Here is a 21,259-nt window from a genome sequence, read left to right as displayed (position 1 = left end):
CTCTCCTGGTAACAGCAGAGCTTTACAAGGGTCTCTGCTTACAGCACATGGATAGTTAAAATCAGCAGGCATGTTCAAAACTTGCAAGTTGGATAGGGGGTGGGTGGGGTGCAACCCACTTAGGGCCTTGCTTCTTTAGTGTCTCATTTGCTTCTGCTGATCAGCAGAGAAAACAGGTGCTTAAAAACAAGTTTAGATGGCTTGTCACATGACCCTCTTTCAACACCTAATGAATCAAATATGGTCATGGCTAGTAGATTCCAGTTGCCTGGCACTCATGATTAGATTATATCTGGGCACATTCTTTTCATAGCCAGAGTCAGAGTCCCATTGTTCAAGAGATTACATCTATTGGTTTGTCTCCACCCAGTTGAGTACTCAGATGATTATCTGAACGATTTTTCCTTGAGACTTTGCAGAGGCATTGGGCTGGATTCCCCGCTCCCCAACGCCGAATCCTTTTGGCGCCAAAATCGGGAGCGGCACCCGTTTTTGAATTTGCAGCCCACTGAAAAGCGGCGTTCGCACCGATTATCCCCGACCAGCCGAGTTTCCGATGACGTGGGTTACGTGTGCTCACACCGTTCGTGAACTCGGTGTGGCGGCTGCGGACTCAGTCCAGGGCCACCACAGTCGGGGAGGGCTGATCCGCAGGCAGGGAGGGGGCTTCATTCGGGGCTGGGGGCACTGTGGACAGGCTGTCCGGGGCGTGCAAGCGGCCGAAGGGGGCACTACTTTAGCAGTCCAGGTCCATGTGCTGAGTCCACCATGGAGCACGGCACACCCACTGCAGGTCACCACCTGCGCATGCCCGGCCTCAGAACCGGAGCTGCGAGCTCGATGCTGCCTCCCTGCTAGCCCCCAGCAAAACGGGGAATCGGTGGCTGCTTTACGCCAGTCTTCCTGCCGTAAAAGACCACTGTTTCCACCCTGGCGTGGGGACTTAAGTCTCCAAAACGGAAAATCTAGCCCATTGTCTCCATTTGATTGGACTTGGAATTTAGAAGGTACAGTGATGCAAATGTTCACACACTTAACTGAGGTTTCAAGACATTGGACGGTGGCTTTAATCCTTGTAAATGTTTAATTAGTGGTTTCCAGTCAGTAAATTCATGAAGTCATTTTTTGTTTTTACAAAGCATGGCTTCATAACACTGTTGTGTCCTTCAAAACTCTGCCAGCTCAGTCAGCAGTGATGCTATCAAGCCTCTCTTGCTAATGGACGTCAAAGTTATCCATTCATTGTACATTCAGTATCTTACCCCAAATGTTTCTTCTATGTGTGTTTAACAGAGTACCACTAGTTCTCAGCTGGAGAGGGAGTAAGTGGTAATAAGGTAAAGGTTTCACCTACCATAAGCATAGGTAATGGCTGGATTGGTTCAGATATAACTGAGCACTGTCTTTAACCTTAAGAATTAATGATAGAAACCACCATTTACTAGCGAATCATTGTTGTTAGAAAAACAAAAATGGATTAATCTAATAAAATTTGTGCCTCATTACATTCAAGTGAATAGCGGTACAGGAGAATAGAACAACTTGTCAAATGTGTTGTGATCTATTGTACTCTGTCGAATAAAAACACTTCAGACATAAGCAAATCTGTTTACTTTGTGCTGGGGAAAGTATCAACTGCAGAGTGATTATGAAGCATGGGATTTTATAATTCATATTTGTTCATATCTCTATCACAATGTATCAGGCCTTCTTCTAATTCAAACCATTATAAGTAACGGATCCTAATCTATCTGCTCCTTGTTATAGTATAATTTCCTCCACTCATATTTACGAGCAAACATGAATCTGAAGCATGTTCTAACGTTTAGGTACTAACATGGCCTCTGCTTTAAGATGATTAACTGAATAGCTGATTCCAGCGCAGTATACCCACATTTACCAGTTGAAGTCTTGTTGTCAATTATGTGCCTTATGTTTCGATCTATTTTTGATCTATTGAATCTGTAACCAAGTGTGATAATTGTTATGTAACAGATGCAATGACCTGGAATTGTGGGCAAATATAATATCAAACTGCCAACTCTCAACTTCAGGATTTAAAGTAAGCACCAAAGAGCATGGTAATCTTGAAGTGACGGTGTAATTGACTGCTCCACCACAAGCCAGATTATGGATGCCCTCATTGCACTGCATCTCCTGGCGCATCCCCCCCACCACGCATGACCCACTCCAGATCAGTGAAATTACTTGATACAGCATCAATGTCCCTATTCCACACACAAATCACTGAGAAACACATTAAAAAATTTACACCTTATTTAATCAGATGTAACTGGGTTTAAATAGTGATTAAGAGTAATAACTTTGCTGAATAGATTTGGCCTCGGAATAAAGCTTAAATGTCTGCAGAAAAGGTTTCATGATAACTAGATAGCTTCTATCTACATCGCCTCTGTATGTCCCAATTTTTATTTTGTTCAACGTAATTAGTCCCCAATAGTTTCTTCTATTAGCATTCGGTGTCCAGAAAACAGTAGAGTGAGTGCAACATTTGCTTAGTACCAACAAAAGATGCCCCAGTTTGCGCTGTTCAAAGGTACAAGAAGAATCATGATCAGAGTTTGCTTTGCACTTGTGGAAGCTTTTTCATGAGAACTTTTTGCCAAATTATGAATATATTGGGAATCACCCTCTGATTTGTGGAATAGTGTATGGCACATGAAGATACAGGCGAAATATAAAGCATCTTTAAGAAAAAAAGCACACATGAACATCAGTTGTTTGTGCGCAGCAACTATAATCCAAAATTCCTGTAGGATTGCTTCTAGGATGTTGATTCAAATCTGCCAAGTAAACTTGTGAAATTTAATTTAATTAAACTCAAAACACGGTCTTATATGAGAAAAAATAAACAGAATTTCCTGCACTCTCATGGAGACTACTAGCCCTACATGTTTTGACCCTATCCAATCAAATGCTATGTGTGTGCTTGCATGTCAATCATTAGAAAATTTCAAAAAAAGGAAAACACAGATGGATATATCAGCAATACCCAAACAGAATATCAAGATGAAACATTGGCATTAAGTCAAAATACAGCAGTCTCCTCACACTAACATTTGAGGGCTAGTGTCCAAGTTAGCAGAATAGTTTGACAGAACAGTGAAACAGCAATCTGATATTGTTGTACTCTCAGATTCATCATGTGCATTGGTCAAAATTTCATACTCCTCCATCACCATCCCTGGGTGTGTCTTGCTCCACCAACATATAAACCCACAAGCGTTGTAAGTAGCCCTGGTCAGTTTCCAGATTGACTTTGTATCCATGAAATCACAAGGCCTCAAATCAAACAAGGCTGAAGAAAGCCCTTTTCTGTTGATTACCCAACGTCTGTCAACCGATGACTCTTTTTTTCAGGAAATATTTTTATTCAAATTTTTACATATTTTCAACAAACCCCTCCCCCTTACAGAAAAAAGAAAAACAAAGAACACATAAATAAACATCTTACAACTACATCACAAATTCCCCCAATATACAAAGCAATAATAAACACAGTAGAAAACACAAAGTACACCCCCCCTCCTCTGGGTTGCTGCAGCTGCTGACCACCTCCTAACGCCCCGCTAGAAAGTCTAGGAACGGGTTCCACCGCCTGAAGAACACTTGCACAGACCCTCTCAAGGCAAATTTTACCCTCTCCAATTTAATGAACCCTGCCATGTCGCTGATCCAGGCTTCCACGCTCGGGGGCCTCGCATCCTTCCACTGTAGCAGAATCCTCCGCCGGGCTACCAGGGACGCAAAGGCCAGAATACCGGCCTCTTTCGCCTCCTGCATTCCCGGCTCGTCCGATACCCCAAATAGTGCTAACCCCCAGCTCGGTTTAACCTAGGTGTTCACCACCTTCGACATCGTCCTCGCAATACCCCTCATGAACCCATCCAGCGCCGGGCACACCCAGAACATATGGGTATGATTTGCTGGGCTCCCCGAGCACCTCCCACACCTGTCTTCCACCCCAAAGAACCTGCTCAGCCTCGCCCCTGTCATATGCGCTCTGCGAAGAACCTTAAATTGTATCAGGCTAAGCCTGGTGCAAGAGGAGGAAGAATTAACCCTACCCAAGGCGTCCGCCCACGTACCCTCGTCTATCTCCTCCCCAAGCTCCTCCTCCCATTTACCCTTTAGCTCCTCCACCGAGGTCTCCTCCTCCTCCTGCATCTCCTGGTAGATCGCCGAGACCCTGCCCTCTCCAACCCACATCCCCGAGAGTACCCTATCCTGGATCCTGAGTGGTGGAAGCAGCACTCCCTCACCTGCCGTCTTACAAACGCCCTTACCAGCATGTACTTGAAGGCATTTCCGGGGGGGAAGCCCAAATTTTTCCTCCAGCGCCCCAAGGCTCGCAAACCTCCCATCTAAAAACAGGTCCCCCATCCTAATTCCTGCCCTGTGCCAGCTCAGGAACCCTCCATCCATTCTCCCCGGGATGAACCGATGGTTCTCCCGGATCGGGGACCAAACCGAAGCCTCTACCTCACCCCTGTGGTGCCTCCACTGCTCCCAAATTTTCAAAGTCGCCGCCACCACCGTACCCGTGGTGTACCTAGTCGGCGGGAGCGGCAGCAATGCTGTCACTAGTGCTCCCAGACTCGTGCCCACACAGGACGCCATCTCCAGCCTCTTCCACACCGCCCCCTCTCCCTCCATTACCCACTTGCGTATCATCGCCACATTGGCAGGCCAGTAATACCCACACAGATTAGGTAACGCTAACCCTCCTCTGTCCCTACTCCGCTCCAGAAACACCCTTCTCACCCTCGTGGTCTTTTTCGCCCACACAAATCCCATGATGCTCCTACTGACCCGCTTAAAAACAGCCTTAGGGATCAGGATGGGGAGGCACTGGAATATAAAAAGGAACCTCGGGAGCACCGTCATCTTCACCGACTGTACCCTACCCGCCAAGGAGAGTGGCAGCGTATTGCATCTTTTAAACTCCTCCTCCATCTGCTCCACCAGCCTCGTCAAGTTGAGCTTGTGTAGGGCCCCCCAGCTCCTGGCCACCTGGATCCCCAGATACCGAAAACTCCTTTCCGCCTTCTTCAGTGGAAGCTCGTCTATCCCCCTTCCCTGGTCCCCTGGGTGTACCACGAAGAGCTCACTGTTCCCAACATTGAGCTTAAACCCGGAAAAGTCCCCAAACTCCGAGGATCCGCATCACCTCCGGCATCCCCCCCACTGGGTCCGCCACATACAGTAACAGGTCATCGGCATACAACGAAACCCGGCGTTCCTCCCCCCACCCCCCCCCACCCCCCCCCCCCCCCACCCCCCGGACCAGCCCCCTCCAGTTCCTGGACTCCCTTAGAGCCATAGCCAAAGGCTCAATTGCCAATGCAAATAGCAAGGAGGATAGGGGGCACCCCTGTCTCGTCCCCCGGTACAGCCAAAAGTATTCCGACCTCCTACGATTCGTGGCCACACTCGCCACCAGGGCTTCGTAAAGTAGCCTAACCCAACTAATGAACCCCTCCCCGAACCCAAACCTCCTCAACACTTCCCAAAGGTACCCCCACTCCACCCTATCGAAGGCCTTCTCCGCGTCCATCGCCGCCACCATCTCCACATCCCCCTCCACTGTAGGCATCATGATTACGTTAAGGAGCCTCCGCACATTGGGAATCAGCAGCCTTCCCTTGACAAAACCCGTCTGGTCCTCGTGAATCACCCCCGGGACACGGTCCTCAATTCTGGTACCCAACACCTTCGCAAACAGCTTCGCGTCCACGTTGAGGAGAGAGATTGGCCTATACGACCCACACTGTAATGGGTCCTTGTCCCGCTTCAAGGTCAGCGCCCTGGACATCGTCGGGCATCGTCGCCTCATTGAAAGTCCTCACTAATAGAGGGCCCAGCTGGTCCATGTACTTCCGGTAAAATTCCACCGGGAACCCATCTGGCCCCTGTGCCTTCCCCGCCTGCATACTCCCCAGCCCCTTAAGTCAGCTCCTCCAGCCCAGCCCCAAGCCCAGCCACCTGCTCCTCCTCCACCCTCGGGAACCTCAATCGATCCAAAAATCGACGCATCCTCCCCTCCTCCGTCGGGGGGCTCAGACCTATTCAGCCCCTCATAAAAGTCTCTAAATACCACATTTATTCCCACCGCACACCGCACCGTGTTTCCCCCCTTTATCCCTAACTCCCCCAATCTCCCTCGCTGCCTCCCGCTTCCAAAGCTGGTATGCCAACATCCGGCTAGCCTTCTCCCCGTACTCATACACCGCCCCTTGCGCTTTCCTCCACTGCACCTCTGCCTTCTTGGCGGTCAACAGGTCGAACTCGGCCTGGAGGCTTCATCGCTTCTTGAGTAGTCCCTCCTCGGGGACCTCTGCATACCTCCTATCCACCCTTAAAATCTGCCCCACCAATCTCTCCCTCGCTCTCCTCTCCTTCTTCTCCTTGTGGGCCCTAGTGGAGATTAGTTCTCCCCTAATCACCACCTTCAGCGCCTCCCAGACCACCCCCACCTGCACCTCCCCATTATCGTTAGTCTCTAGATAGCTTTCAATACACCCCCGGATCCACCCGCTCACCTCCTCATATGCCAGCAAGCCCACATCCAAGCGCCACAGCGGGCGCTGTTCCCTCTCCTCCCTTAGCTCCAGCTCCACCCAATGCGGGACTTGGTCTGAGATGGCTATGGCCGAATACTCCGGGCCCTCCACCCTCGGAATTAGTGCCCTGCTCATAACGAAGAAGTCTATCCGGGAGTCGGCTTCATGGACGTGGGAAATAAAGAAAATTTCCTGGCCCCCGGCCTGACAAACCTCCATGGGGCCAATCCTCCCATCTGGTCCATAAACCCCCTCAGCACCTTGGCCGCCGCTGGCCTCTTACCTGTCCTGGACCTGGAGCGGTCCAATGCTGGATCTAGTACCATGTTGAAGTCCCCCCTCATTATCAAGCTCCCTGCCTCCAGGTCCGGAGTCCGGCCCAACATGCGCCGCATAAATCCGGCATCGTCCCAATTCGGGGCATATACATTCACTAATACCACCCGCACCCCCTGCAGCTTACCACTCACCATCACATACCTACCTCCATTGTCTGCCACGATGTTCAGCGCCTCAAACGACACCCGTTTCTCCACCAAAATTGGCACCCCTCGATTCTTTGCGTCCAACCACGAGTGGAAAACCTGCCCTGCCCACCCCCTTCTCAGCCTAACCTGATCTGCCACCCTCAAATGCGTCTCCTGGAGCATAACCACATCTACCTTCAGACCCTTCAGGTGCACAAACACACGGGCCCTCTTGACCGGCCCGTTCAAGCCTTTCACATTCCAAGTTATCAGCCGGATCAGGGGGCTTCTCCTCCCTCCTCTCCTCCCCCCTGCCGATCAGCCATCCCCTTTTCTAGGCCAGCCACGCGCCCGCGCCTCCCGCACTCTCCATTCCCCCCAGCGGTAGGCCCCCGCCCCAACTCTCTCTCCGAGCTCCAGCTCACCTTTGGCCAATGCAGCAGCAACCCAGTTCCCCCCCCCCCCCCCTCCCCAGCTAGGTCTCCACCTAGCTGCGTTGCTCCCCCCATAGCACACCCGTAAGTCAGCTGACTCCTGCTGACCCCGGCCACTCCATCGACCCCCCCCAGTGTGGTAGTCTCTCCCCCCACCCCCCTCCTGTCCATCAGCGGGCGCTCCTCTCCAACACCGCCCTTCCCCACCCCCCCGGTCCTGCCCCCTTCTTTCCCTAGCGTGGGAAAAAGCCCGCGCTTTCCATCAGACCGGCCCCTCCCTCTCTGGCTCATCTCCCTTTTGCGGCCTAATCCCAGCTCCCCCACCTCGGGCCTCCCATCTCCCCTCCCCCCAACGGGGCCCCGTCCTTCCAAACACCGACGCCCACACTCTCACAAACCCCCCCCCCCCTTCGAACCAATTCACCCTACCCCACTCAGCACCCAAGGAAAAAATATAGAACAGAACAGAACATTCCCCAACATCCCCCAAAGCACAGTAACCACAGTAGCCCCCCGCGACCACCCCTCAGACCGTGTCCAACCTTTCGGCCTGAATAAAGGTCCACGCCTCCTCCGGCGTCTCAAAGTAATGGCGCCGGTCCTTAAACGTGACCCAAAGTCGCGCTGGCTGCAGCATCCCGAATTTCACCCCGTTCCGATGCAGAACCGCCTTAGCCCGATTGTACCCAGCCCTCTTCTTGGCCACCTCCGCGCTCCAGTCCTGGTATATACGGACCTCTGCATTCTCCCACCTGCTGCTCCGCTCTTTTTTTGCGCATCTTAGGACACACTCCCTGTCCACCAAGCGGTGAAACTGCACCAATACCGCCCGCGGCGGCTCGTTAGACTTGGGCCTCCTCGCCAGGACTCGGTGAGCCCCATCCAGCTCCTGGGGCCTCGGCAAGGCACCCGCGCCCATCAACGTGTTCAGCATCGTGACCACATATGCTCCAGCATCCGACCCCTCCACTCCCTCCGGGAGACCCAGAATCAGCAGATTCTTCCTCCTCGACTGATTCTCCATGTCCTCGAACTTCTCCTGCCATTTCTTATGCAGCGCCTCGTGCGCTTCCACCTTCACCGCCAGGCCCAATATCTCGTCCTCATTCTCGGGAGGCCTTCTGCCGCACCTCCCGGATCACCGCCCCTTGGGCCTTCTGGGTCTCGACCAGCTTATCGATCGAAGCCTTCATTGGCTCCAGCAGCTCTGCTTTCAATTCCGTGAAGCAGCGCTTGAGAAACTCCTGCTGCTCTTGCACCCACTGCGCCCACGCTGCCTGGTCTCCACCCGCCGCCATCTTGGCTTTCCTCCCTCGCACTTTTTGCTGCACCAGAATTACTTTTTTCACCGCTCCACTCCTGGTCCAATCCATACAGTGCCAGGGAAATCGTACTGTCACCTTCCCACACTGGGAACCGTCGAACAAATGCCACTGGGGCCCCTCAAAAGAGCCCAAAAGTCAGTTTCTGGCGGCAGCTGCCGTACGTGCGACTTAGCTCAGCATAGCCGCAACCGGAAGTCCCGTCAACCGATGACTCAGTACACCTTCATATTTAACATGATTTTGAAGAAACTCTTGAGGGAAGCAAAGGCAGAGAATTTACTCTAAATGGAGGACTTCAATGTCCTCAAGTTAGATCACCATTAACTGAGCTACTAGCATCCTGAAGGGTATATCTGTCAGGTTAGGTTTATACAAACTGATGAGTGAACCAACAGGAGGTAAGCTATTGGATTTCACCCTCACAATCTCCCTGTTGCAGATAGCACTATGCACAATGGTGGAGGTAGAAGTGACCATCTCACAATAATTACAATGTCAATCTCTCAGCTTTATATCAAGGACATCCTTCATTGTGTAGTATGACACTACTGCTATGCCAACTGAGACAGACTAAGCCCTAACCAATAGCCCAAAACTGGGGAGATGGAGGCATTATGGGCCATGAGCAATATAACAGAATTATATAATATTGCAAAGGGGTTCAACTTAACAGCCATAAACTCCCGTCCAAGTTTAAAGTGTGGTTGAACACTCACCACTTGCTTAAATGAGCGCAGTTGCAACAATACTTTAAATGGACAGCATTCAGGATAGAGGACTCCACTTGATACTTCTCCTGTTGTTTTGAATTCAATGTACACTGGATTGCTGGTGCACTGTGGCTGTAGTATATACAATCCACTGGATCCACAGCGCTACCTCCCCAAGGTTACTTTGGGTAATATGGTAATCATGGGGAATTTTAATCTTCATATAGAATAAGCAAACCAAATTCACGGGAATAGTGTGAAAGAAGACTACATGGAACATGTACAAGTTAGTTTTCTCGATCAGCATCTTGAAGAACAAATCAGAGTTTAGGCCATTTCAATCCAATATTGTGCAATGAAAAAGTGTTCACCAATAACATATATCAACTGTATCCGATTAACACCGGTCCATTGGCTGCAACACCAACTAACCATTGTGTACTTTTCTATAACCCCCAAAATACAATGATTAACCAATCAATCTTTGCCAACCAAGATCATCAGAATAAGAGAAACCTCAAGGCTGACAACAACCCAAAGATCATTAAATTCAATAATCATCAGCTAGTCAATAAAACGGCAAAAACACTGGGAATCATTTTATTTCAAAGTTCACAATGATCTAATTGACCTTGTGGAATGGGTTTATTACTGCCAAACTGGAATGTCTTCATGGACCACACAATGCTTTAATGCAACCAAAACACTGAACTGGCCACATGTACTTTTCTATATGTGCAGTAAGTATGAAATCAGGATAAATAATATTTCATGCTGTAACTAAACCCAGAACAATAAGTGTCTGGTACGGTATCTGTAAAATAAAAGGAAGAATTCAATGAAAATAGTTGCAAAGTACCAATCCAGGGGAAAAATCACTTGCAAAGTAGGTCGGCAAAGACATTTTCCTCTGGATTGAAGATTGGAAAACGGTTCCCTTTTTTGTATTTAGCTCCTGGTGTTATTATTCATGGTATGCATTAATAGTGGAGTCAGATACTGTGCCCAACATCAAAACACAGACTTCTCAATCTATTAAGTGAATTAATAATGTCGCCACTCCAGAATTTCAGTCCAAAACAAACTGCGAGTGCGGTCTTCCGGCCATGCTCCGCCAGAAAAGCATCTCGCTGCGGCACAGCATGGCCGGTGAAAGCTGGGAGACCCCACTCCCAGGAACCACCCGGCTCACAATGCCTTGCGAGAGTCAACACAATCTCGCGAGAGGTTGCAAGGGTATTCCCGCCCACAATGGGTATGATCACTTTTTGGCAAATCTGCACATTAGAGCGCGGCAGTAAGCCTTACTCTAATGTGCAGATTTCCAAGGTACCTAAGGTTTTGTGATTCAATCCCATTGCCTCGGAGACTTCGGTCAAGCGCCGTTCAGCAGTGGTCCCCACAAACAGGACCAGGCAGAGCGACACTCGTGGGGGGTCTCCAAGGGAATCGGAGGCCCCCAGCTGCATACCCTTTAGGCAGGGTGGTGCCACCTGTATACCCTGGCAACGCCAGGCTGGCACTTTGAGCATGCACAATTGGGCCGGGGTTGCCTATTGTGGGGGTTTGGGGGGGGGGGGGGGGGTTGCGTTCGAGCTGGGGGGAGGTTGGGTATTTTATTTGTAGGCCTCGGAGATTAGAACGCCATTTAAAAATGGCCTCCCAATCTCTCGCTACAATACAACGGCCAGTTCCGGTGAGCAGAGCTCCCTGTTGTAAAAAACGGGGCTGTGTGTGGCCTCGGCCGCATGTTCCTGGTTCAGGCCCCTTATTCAACACGAATAGCATTGAATAGCCACCTGTTTCTCTGCACTGCGAGTGCCAGGAAACACATGGCTAAATGTGCTCGCATGTGGACTTTGTTCCCTTTTAGGAAGATCGCGCCCTACAGTTTTGATACAGAAACTTGTCTAATTATATTCAACAGGCAACTACTGCAGTTCTACTCATTTGCATCAGCAACAAGGGAATATCATCCATAGCTGAAGTGCTTCATAATCAACTCCACGATCTTTACCAGATACCTCAAAGCTGATAGAGATAGGTGCACACAAACCTGTATTAGGTCCAGGATACCCAGTTCACTCTCTGAAGAATCCACACAGAAGACAAAATACAATGTTGCATAATGTCTGTAAATAAGTTTATTATCTGCTCCTCCAATTAACCTAAAACAAGAAAATTATAGAATATAAGTTATGTATTACTTGGAGGCACAGCGTTTATCAAATCATGTTTCGAACAAAAACTGCATAGCACTTGAACTTTGAAAATATCTCCACTATGGTCCCAAAAAGGTCATTTGTTGTCAAAACACAACCCCCGTTTTAGATAGGTAGATCTGAAAGTCAATTTTTGATTTGATAAGCTGCTTGCTTAACAGAGTAACTGTGTCACACCTACCACTTGCATAAGAAAATGTAAACATAACTTGTGGCTTGGAAAAAAACGTCACCCCGAACTCGGAAGGCTTTAACAATATGTAGCATCAGGTTACCTTCAACAGGTGTACTGAGCATAACATCATGTAACACAATATGCAGCGTGGTTCTCAATTTCTGTGAGCAGTTATACTGTATCCATTTTCAATGATATTCTATACAGATATAATTTACCAGTGCCTTTGGTTCACATGAAGTGTTTATCTCAAACTGTGTTTTTGCTCAGACGACTTTTTCAAAACAATATTCACATTACTTACATGCCACCTTCCAGGAAATTACAGACATTTTCATCTCTTTTTGACACCAAATGGAATGTCTCCCTTATAATTTGTTGTTGTGTATCTTCACTCTATAAATTAAAACAGGATGATTTATTATTTAAAAGCATCTGTCATGACATAAAAGGATAATGCATCTTTTGAAATAAAATCTTTTATGCAGACACTTGGAGCTGCAAGGCTCAAAGTGGACAACACTGAACAGCAAAAGAAAGAAAAAGTAGCAAATACCAAACACAAAAAAGTGTCTGTCCGTCCCCCGTCCCCCCCACTTAACACTGCATGAACACCAAAGTTTTAGTTGGATATTATTCAGGGAAAAGGGAATGGTGTGGTGGGGGGGAATGACGCTAAAAGAATGATATATGAATCCACAACAAAATGATGCAGGAACCAGTGCACTGCTGCATGGAATATTTAAGTCCGAAAGCCTATGGAAAAAGAAAATGCTTATTCGAGAGAAATATTGCCTCATTAAGGAAAACATTGAGAGGAGGATGCACAAGTTGGCAGGTAACCAACTTACTTTATATTTGCCTGCATCTATAATTGTGCCAGCCCAGCCTATTGCAGCACACCACCTTTACTTGGCTCAGGATATATTATTGTTCTTTTGACACTAACTAATAGGAGACAGTGTGTAATTGTCACTGGATATTTTTTGAGTAAGGTTTATAGTGGAGTTCCCCAGAGGGCAGTTTGGGACCCTTGCTTTTCCTGATGTATATCATCATACGATCTTGGTGCAGGGGACAATTTCAAGGTTTGCCAATGACAAGAAACTTGGAAGCATCATAAAGTGGGAGGAGGACACTTCAGAACTTACAAAGGACAGAAACAAGTTTGTGGAGTGGGTTGGTAGGTGTCAGATGAAGTTCAATGTGTGAGGTGATGCATTTTGATAGGAAGAACATGAACAGACAACTTAAAATGCAGGATACAATTCTTCTTCATCTGGTACAAGAGCAGAGAGACCTGGGTATATATGTGCATAGATTTTGTTTTAAATATATTGTATTTGAAACACAGCTACATTCACAAAAGTAATCAACTTCCAACAGGTTACAGTTTTTAAAAAATGTCCCCCTTTTTCCCCCCACTCCCCAAAACAACCCCTTATTTTCCTCTCACACCCATAAACCTCCCCTCTCCCCTTACCCTCTGGCGACAAAGATTTCTTTAAAAAAGATTTCTTCTCACAAAGAACCCTTCTTCCGACCCAGAGTGCATATTTAATTTCAAAAATTCGACCAGATCTCCCGGTGGCATCGCCGACGTTCAACTTAATAGGATTCATCGCCTTGCCATCAGTGAGGCGAAGGCTACTACGTCAGCCCACCTCCCCTCCAACAGCTCCAGTAATTCTGAAACCCCAAAGATTGCCACCAAAGAGCACGGTGCCAGCTTGACCCCCACTATCTCCGATATTGTGTCAAAACACTGCAGCCCAGAAACCCCTCAGCTTTGAGAACTCCCAGAACATATGCAAATTTTTGTTAGGGGAGACAGAGAGCACAGAATATCAATCTATGCCGACGACCTACTATTATATGTATCAAACCTGCTGCAATCCATGGACAAAATAATGGATCTGTTAGGGAAATTTGGGAGGTTTTCAGGATATAAGCTAAATTTGTTGAAGAGTGAGGCATTTCCGGTTAATGCCCAGGGAAGGAGTACAAATCTGGGACTTTTAAAATTCAAACTGGCCAGGACAAGATTTAGATACTTGGCACACAAATAACACTTGACTGGGACACAATGCAAAATTTGTCTAGTTTGGTTGAGGTAGTGAAAGGGGAACTGAAGAGGTGGAATTTCCTGCCATTGTCCCTGGCAGGAAGGATACAGACAGTTAAGATGAACGTACTACCAAGGTTCTTATTCGTCTTCCAAACCCTTCCAATATTCTTCCCAAAAGCATTCTTTTGTAAACTGGACAGGTTAATTTCGTAATTGCGTGGACGTGTAAAACTCCCAGGATTCAGAAGATCTTTTGCAAAGAGAGTGGAAGGTGGTGGTGGGGTGATGGTGGTTGGGGTAGGGGAGGGGGGGGGGCGCACTTCCAGACCTATTACTTGGCGGCAAATGTGGAGAGGTGAGGTATTGGTGGGGGGAGGGGAAGAGGAATCAGAGTGGGTTCGGGTACAGTCAGCCTCCTGTGTGGGGGCAAGTCTGAGGGCCTTAGTGACAGCCCTACTCCCATTCTTTCTGGGCAGATATACTAGGAATCCGTGGTTGTATCTTCGCTTAGAATATGGAACCAATTGAGGCGGCACTTCGGGTTAAGGGACACGTCGACATTGGTCCCATTTGTAGGAATCATCTGTTTTTTGCCAGGAAAGATAGATGCAATATTCAGGGAAGGGATAAAATGGGTGAGGGACCTATTTATTGAAGGAAGATTTGCAAAACTGGAGGAATTACATGGGAAACCTGAATTGCTTATGGAGAACAAATTTAGATACATTCAGGTCCGAAACCTTGCACACAAAGAACTACCCTCGTTTCTGGACACTGCTGGAAAAGGTGTTAACTAAGGACAAGTTATAATAGTTTGGGTCTGGAATGTACTACCTGAAAGTGTGGAGAGGCAAGTTCAATAGAGGCATTCAAGAGGGCATTGGATGATTATTTGTATAGAAAAAATGTGTAACGGTAGAGGAAAAATACAGGACCAAGTCATAACTCTCATTGGAGAGCCGGTGCAGACACCATAACCAAATGCCTCCTTCTGCGCCATGTCATGTGAGAGTACCTTTAAGAAATGGATGTTTATCAGTGATGTCAGAGTGTGGGTGGAGCTGGGCGGTCAGCTTTTTACTTTTGTTTTAGGCTGTTTACTGCAGGGTTTGTTTTAGTTTAGTTTTCAGTGTTGGAGCTGAAGCCAGACCAAGCAGGTCTACTGCTGTTCTCTCTGCCATCAAAAGACTATCTCTTGATCATTTGGTGAATTCGGAATTATAAATATATTCAGTAGTGACTTTAACCTGATGTGATTCTGTTAAAGGGTTTGTTTTTTCAGTCGTATGGATGTTAAAAGGAAAGCTTAAAGGATTACTTAGTTTTGTAGTCTTGGGGATTGTATTTGAATTAATGGTTGCTAAGATGTTCACTGTATGTTTTAAAAAGGTTAACATGAGTTCATAGAATAAACATTGTTTTGCTTTAAAAAATACTTTTCTATTTCTGCTCTACCACACCTGTAGAGTGGGCCGTGTGCTCCCCATACCACAATCTAGTAAAAGCTGTGGGTCAGGTGAACTCCATGATACACTTTGGGGTTCTCTAAACCCTGGTCCATAACAGCCATAACACTTGTGATTTTGTAAACTCTATTTCTTTCCACGGATGCTGCCTCACCTGCTTTTTTTATTCTTGCAGAGATCGGGAGGGGCCAGGCCATACTCAGACTTGAAAACAAGGATGACAACTTTAATATGGAGGCATTGCTTGACTGGGACCTATGTAGGTCAGCAAGTACAGAGTTGATGGGTCAACAGAGCATGTCACAAGCAAGGACATGGGCAGCAGTTTTGTATAACCTCAAATTTACAGAGGATGGAATATGGAAGGTCGACCAGGCGTGTTTTTGAATAATTAAGTCTGGGGATAATAAAAGGATGAATGAAGGTTTCAGCAGCAGATGAGCTAAGACAAGGTCAGAGTTAAGCAGTTACGGAGGTGGAACAAGACACCTAGTGATGACGTGGGATGTGTGTTTATGTCCATGTTACAAGCAGCCAAGACACTTAATAGAAAGGGGAATGGAGTAGATGGCTAGGGAATACAGGATGGAGCAGAGGCCGTAAACAACTTTCAGTCTTCTCAATATTTAATTGGAGGAAACTTCTGCTCATCTAGCATTAGGTGTCAGGTGAGCTGTCTTATCATTTGAAATTAGTGGAAGAATCAAGAGAAGTAATGGTGAGGTGCAGCTGGGTGTCATTAGTGTAAATGCGAGAACTAACATTGTTTTCCGATGATATTGCATTAAGTGGTTATGTTCAAAGCAACTTAGGTGCACCCATACAAGGAACACAAATTTATCACGCAGGTGCAGCAAGCAGTTAGGAAGGCAAATGGCATGTTAGCCTTTATTGCAAAGGAATCGGAGTACAGGATCAAAGAAGCTACAGTTGTACAGGAATTTGGTGAGACCACATGTGGAATACTGTGTGCAGTTTTGTTCTCCAAAGAAATGATGTACTCCCATTAGAGGCAGTACACCGAAGGCACACTAAAGTGATCCCTGGGGTGAGGGATTGTTCTATGATGAGAGGCTGAATAAATTGGGCCGATATTCTGAAAGTGGTTCAACAGGATAGCTGCTGAGAGATTGTTTTAGATTCCCTGACCAGCAACAAAACACAGGGGCATTGACTCAGGATAAGTGACTAATCATTTAGGACTGAGATGAGGAGAAACAACATCACTCAATGGGATGTAAATCTTTGGAATTATCTACCCTAGATGTTTGTGAATGCTTCATTGCTGAATATATTTAAAGCTGGGATAAACAAATTTTTGGCGTCTCAGGGAATTAAGGGAAATGGAGAGCAGGTGGAAAATGGAGTGAAGCCCAAGATCAGCCATAATTGTATTGAATGGTGGAGCAGACTCGATGGCCATATGATCAACTTTGCTTGTAATTCTTGTGACAGTATGTAGATGAGTAAATAGGAGGGTGCCATGGACACATCCTTGGGTGAAATCAGTATTAATAGGAAGACAAGTCAACCATTGCAAGTGATTCCCCGGCTACAGTTAGATAGCTGAGAATTGGACTGAATTCCAGAATTATGGAATTTAAATTCACCAATAGTGGAATTTAAGCTCACGCCTCTGGATCATTCTCCCAAGTCTCTGGGTTACTGATCCAATAGCACAACCATTATGCTACCATATTCCTTCAGAATTTTATGACCTCTTTTCTTGTACTCATTAAGGACACTCATTCAGCAATTTTTATTGGTTTCTTCTCTTCTACCTCTTCTGACTTGTTTTCAGATTGAAGGACAGGTAGGAAAAATTACAAAGGAAAACGAAAGATCAGTAGGAAAATTAAAAACAAATTGAAAAACTAATTATATAAAATAGGGATGCAAGGCTAGGCTACAGCAGGTTGGAGCTAGTGGACCCCATTGTGGTTTATAGTGACCACACATATAGCAAGTGATGGTCGCTCAAGGAACGTATGCTCAGAGTTAATGAGCTGGAGTCCGAGCTTCAGACATTGCAACACATCAGGGAGGGGGAAGAGTTACCTGGATGCTATGTTTCAGGAGGCAGTCACACCCTTTTGATTAACTACCTTAAATTCGGACAGTGACAAGAGAGTGTCACAACAGATAAAGGGTTCAAGAGGTAGCACCGCAGGAGCTTCAGCCACCGACCTGGCCAACAGATATGAGATTCTTGCTCTGTGTGGTCGAGTGCAGGGACTGAAGGAGGATGAGCAAACTGACACAACACAGTGGTACAGGGAGTCATTCAAATGGGGGGAGAAGAGAGAAATGTAGTCGTAGTTAGTAGAGTTAGGGGAATAGACGATGTTCTCTGTAGCCAGGATTGAGGGTCCTGAAAGGTGTGTTGCCTACCTGGTGCCAGGATTAAGGTTATCTCATCTGGGCTGCAGAGGAACTTGTAGTAGGTGGGATAGGATCCAGATGTCATGGTCCATGTAAGTACCAACGACATAGTAAAACGAGGAAAGATGTTCTCTGGAAGAAATACGAGAAGCTAGGTGCTAAATTAAAAAAGCAGAACCACACAAGGTAATACTCTCCGGATTATTGCCTGTGCCACAAGCTAATTGACATAGGGTCAATAAGATTAAGGAATTAAATGAGCGTCTCAAAGATTGGCATGGGAGAAACGGGTTCAAGTTGATGGGAAATTGACAACAGTACCGGGGAAGAGGGAGCTGTACCATAGGGACGGGCTCCACTTGAATTGTACTGGAACCAGTGTTGTGGCAAATCAAATAAGTAGGACTTCAAACTAAATAGTGGGGGGAATAGACAGAAAGATAAAGATGGTGTTGCAGCTTTATTAGTAAAGCAAGGGATCAGTGCTGTAGTGCGAAATGATACTGGCACTAGAGATCAAGACGTGAAATCAGTCTGGGTAGAAATAAAAAATAGCAAAGGAAATAAGTAGCTGGTGGGAATAATCTATAGTTCTCCCAATAGTAGTTCCACAGTAGGACACAGTATAAACCAGGAAATGCTAGGAGCGTGCAAGTAATGTCCGACAATAACAGTGAGTGATTGTAATATGCAAACAGACTGGATTAATCAAATTGGCAAGGGTAGCCTCTGGGGAGAGGTCATAGGGGTATTAAAAATTGATATTTGGAACAATATGTTGCCAAACCAACCAGGGAGAAGGCTATTTTGGATGTCGCATTGTGCAATGAGATGGAATTAATTAATGATCTTTAGTAAAGGGTCCTCGAGGTGAGAGTGAAAATTGCATGCTTGGATTTTAAATTCAGTTTGAGGGCAATAAACTGGAATCCCAGACTGGTGTTCCAGTGTTAATTCAAAGTGATTACATACGCACGAGAACAGGTTTGGCCCTCGTGGACTGGGCAAAAAGACCTTAAGGTAGGACAGTTGATGAACAGTGGTAAACAGTGTTATGGGGCAGGGTTTAGAGAACCCCAAAGTGTATCATGGAGTTCACCTGACCCACAACTTTTACTAGATTTTGGTATGGGGAGCACACGGCCCACTCTACAGGTGTGGTACAGCAGAAATGAAAAAGTATTTTTTACAGCAAAACAATGTTTATTCTATCAACTCAAGTTAACCTTTTTAAAATATAGTGAACATCTTAGCAACCATTAATTCAAATACAACCCCCAAAGAATACAACACTAAGTAATCCTTTAAGCTTTCCTTTTAACATCCATAAGGTTTAAAACACCTTTTACCAGAAGCACATCTGGTTAAAGTCGCTACTGTTATTAATTTTAAATCACCAGGGTCGATATACAGTCTTTAGATTTCAGAGAGAGACTCTAATACACCTTCTGGCAGTGACTGCAGCTATCCAGCTCTGAAAACGAAACTAAAACACACCCTGCAGCAAACAGCCGAAAACAAAAGTAAAAATCTGACAGACAGCCCAGCTCCACCCACTCTGACATCACTGCAGTAATAAACACACATTTATTAAAGGTACTCTCACATGGCACCTCCCCCCAAGAAAAAAAAAACCCATCAACTTCAAGATGGTTTCATTATTCACCTTTTCACTATCCTTTAAGAAATACACACAGTAAATATACTTTTCGTTTTAAAAAAAACACACGCAAACCGGTATAATAATATAGTCCATTTTTTTCCCATTTTCCTTCCTCCAACTGAAATCCTTCTCGATTGACAGTCTCTTTGAACAATGTCTCTGCACGATTCGCCCATTTCTCTACGCATCGGCATTTTTCTTTAAAGTCAGATACTTTAGTTCAATCTGATCGCAGAGTCCCTTGCAATTCTCCAACACAAGGAGCATTGGTTCTCACAACTTTCAGGCAGTCAAATGCCTATTGAAAGTCCGTTGTCCATTGAAATTTTTGACGTTTCTTCAGCAAGTCCATCAGTGGAGCAATCACGCTACAAAACATTTGCACAAATGTTCGATCAAATCCACTCATGCCAAGAAATCGCCCTTTGTCTCGAGGGTATTGAAAACTCCTCAATAACTGTTGGTTTCACATCTCATGTGACCATTTGACCCTGTCCGATTATATGGCGAAGGAAAGTGACTTGGGCTTTTCCAAATTCACTTTTGGCTAGGTTTATCACCAAACCCACCTCCTGAAGTCGATCGAATAACTCCATCAGATGTTTTAAATGTTCTTTCCATGTCTGGCTGAAAATTACCAGATCGTAGATGTATACCGCACAATTGGGTAATCCTGAAACAACTTTGTTAGGTAACCGTTGAAATGTGGCTGGGCCATTTTTCGTGCCAAATGGCATAACTTTGAATTGGTACATACCATCTGGAGTCACAAAAGCTGAAATCTCCTTCGCCCTTTCGGATAAAGGTACCTGCCAGTAACCTTTAAGTAAATCCAGTTTGGAAATAAAAGCTGATTGTCCCACTTTCTCCATGCAATCCTCCAAACATGGGATAGGATAAGAGTCCATTCTTGTATCTGCATTAACATTTCTAGAGTCCACACACAACCGTTGGGTACCATCTGGTTTTGGTACCATCATTATGGGTGAGCTCCATTGGCTGCAACCCACTTCAATTATGCCATTTTTAAGCATACTCTCAATCACCTTGTTAACCTGTGCCAATTTTAAAGTCTGTATGGATGTTGTTTGATTGGAACAGCATTTCCCACATCTACATCATGTATAGCCATTTTAGTATTTCCCAAATTATATCCACAAATTTACCCATGTGATATCAATAACTCTTTCAGAACAGCTCATTTTTCCTCCGGAAGGTAACTCAACAATTTATCCCAATGTTTAAGAACATCCTCGTTTTCCAATTGAATTTGAGGTATGTCAAATTCACAAGACATCTGGATTTGGTTCGTCACTTTGAGGTAGAATCATTAAAATCTCCTCCTTTTTCTCTCCTTCCATTTCTAAGTATCTTTTAAGCATATTCACATGACACACTCGGTGAGTTTTCCTTCTGTCCGGCGTTTTTACAACATAATTCAGCTCACTTAATTTCCTTTCAATCTGATAAGGCCAGAAAACCTTGCGATTACAGGTTCACCTAACACTGGTAACAACACAAAAACTTTAACTCCACTGCCAAAACTACGACTTTGGATTTCTTGTCCGCTACCCGTTTCATCACATGTTGTGCAACTTTTAAATGTCGTCTAGCCAATTCACCTGCTCCATTTAATCGTTCCCTAAAATTTGACACATAATCCAACAATCTAAGTTCTGATTTCTCACTCACCAATATTTCCTTAATCAATTTAAGTGGTCCTCTTATCTCATGACCAAAAATTAGTTCAAAAGGACTAAATT

The 21,259-nt window shown here is 45.9% G+C and overlaps 1 protein-coding gene across 4 annotated transcripts in view; it reads right to left on the bottom strand.

Moving 5' to 3' along the window:
* The window catches only part of LOC140429465 (AP-3 complex subunit sigma-1), a 109,947-nt gene that overhangs the window by 56,601 nt on the left and 32,087 nt on the right, over positions 1-21,259 (bottom strand). For all 4 annotated transcript variants that reach the window (XM_072516493.1, XM_072516491.1, XM_072516492.1 and 1 more), the window contains exons 2-3: positions 12,222-12,313; positions 11,577-11,688 (exon numbers count right to left, since the gene is read on the bottom strand). In XM_072516493.1, the coding sequence (XP_072372594.1) occupies positions 11,577-11,688; positions 12,222-12,313 (204 nt within the window). The remainder of the gene's footprint in view (positions 1-11,576; positions 11,689-12,221; positions 12,314-21,259) is intronic.

The sequence above is a fragment of the Scyliorhinus torazame genome, chromosome 9 (genome assembly GCF_047496885.1).
Source record: "Scyliorhinus torazame isolate Kashiwa2021f chromosome 9, sScyTor2.1, whole genome shotgun sequence".
Classification (NCBI taxonomy): Eukaryota; Metazoa; Chordata; class Chondrichthyes; order Carcharhiniformes; family Scyliorhinidae; genus Scyliorhinus; species Scyliorhinus torazame.
Note: the sequence above shows the minus strand (reverse complement) of the source record. Positions and strands in the feature narration are given on the sequence as shown.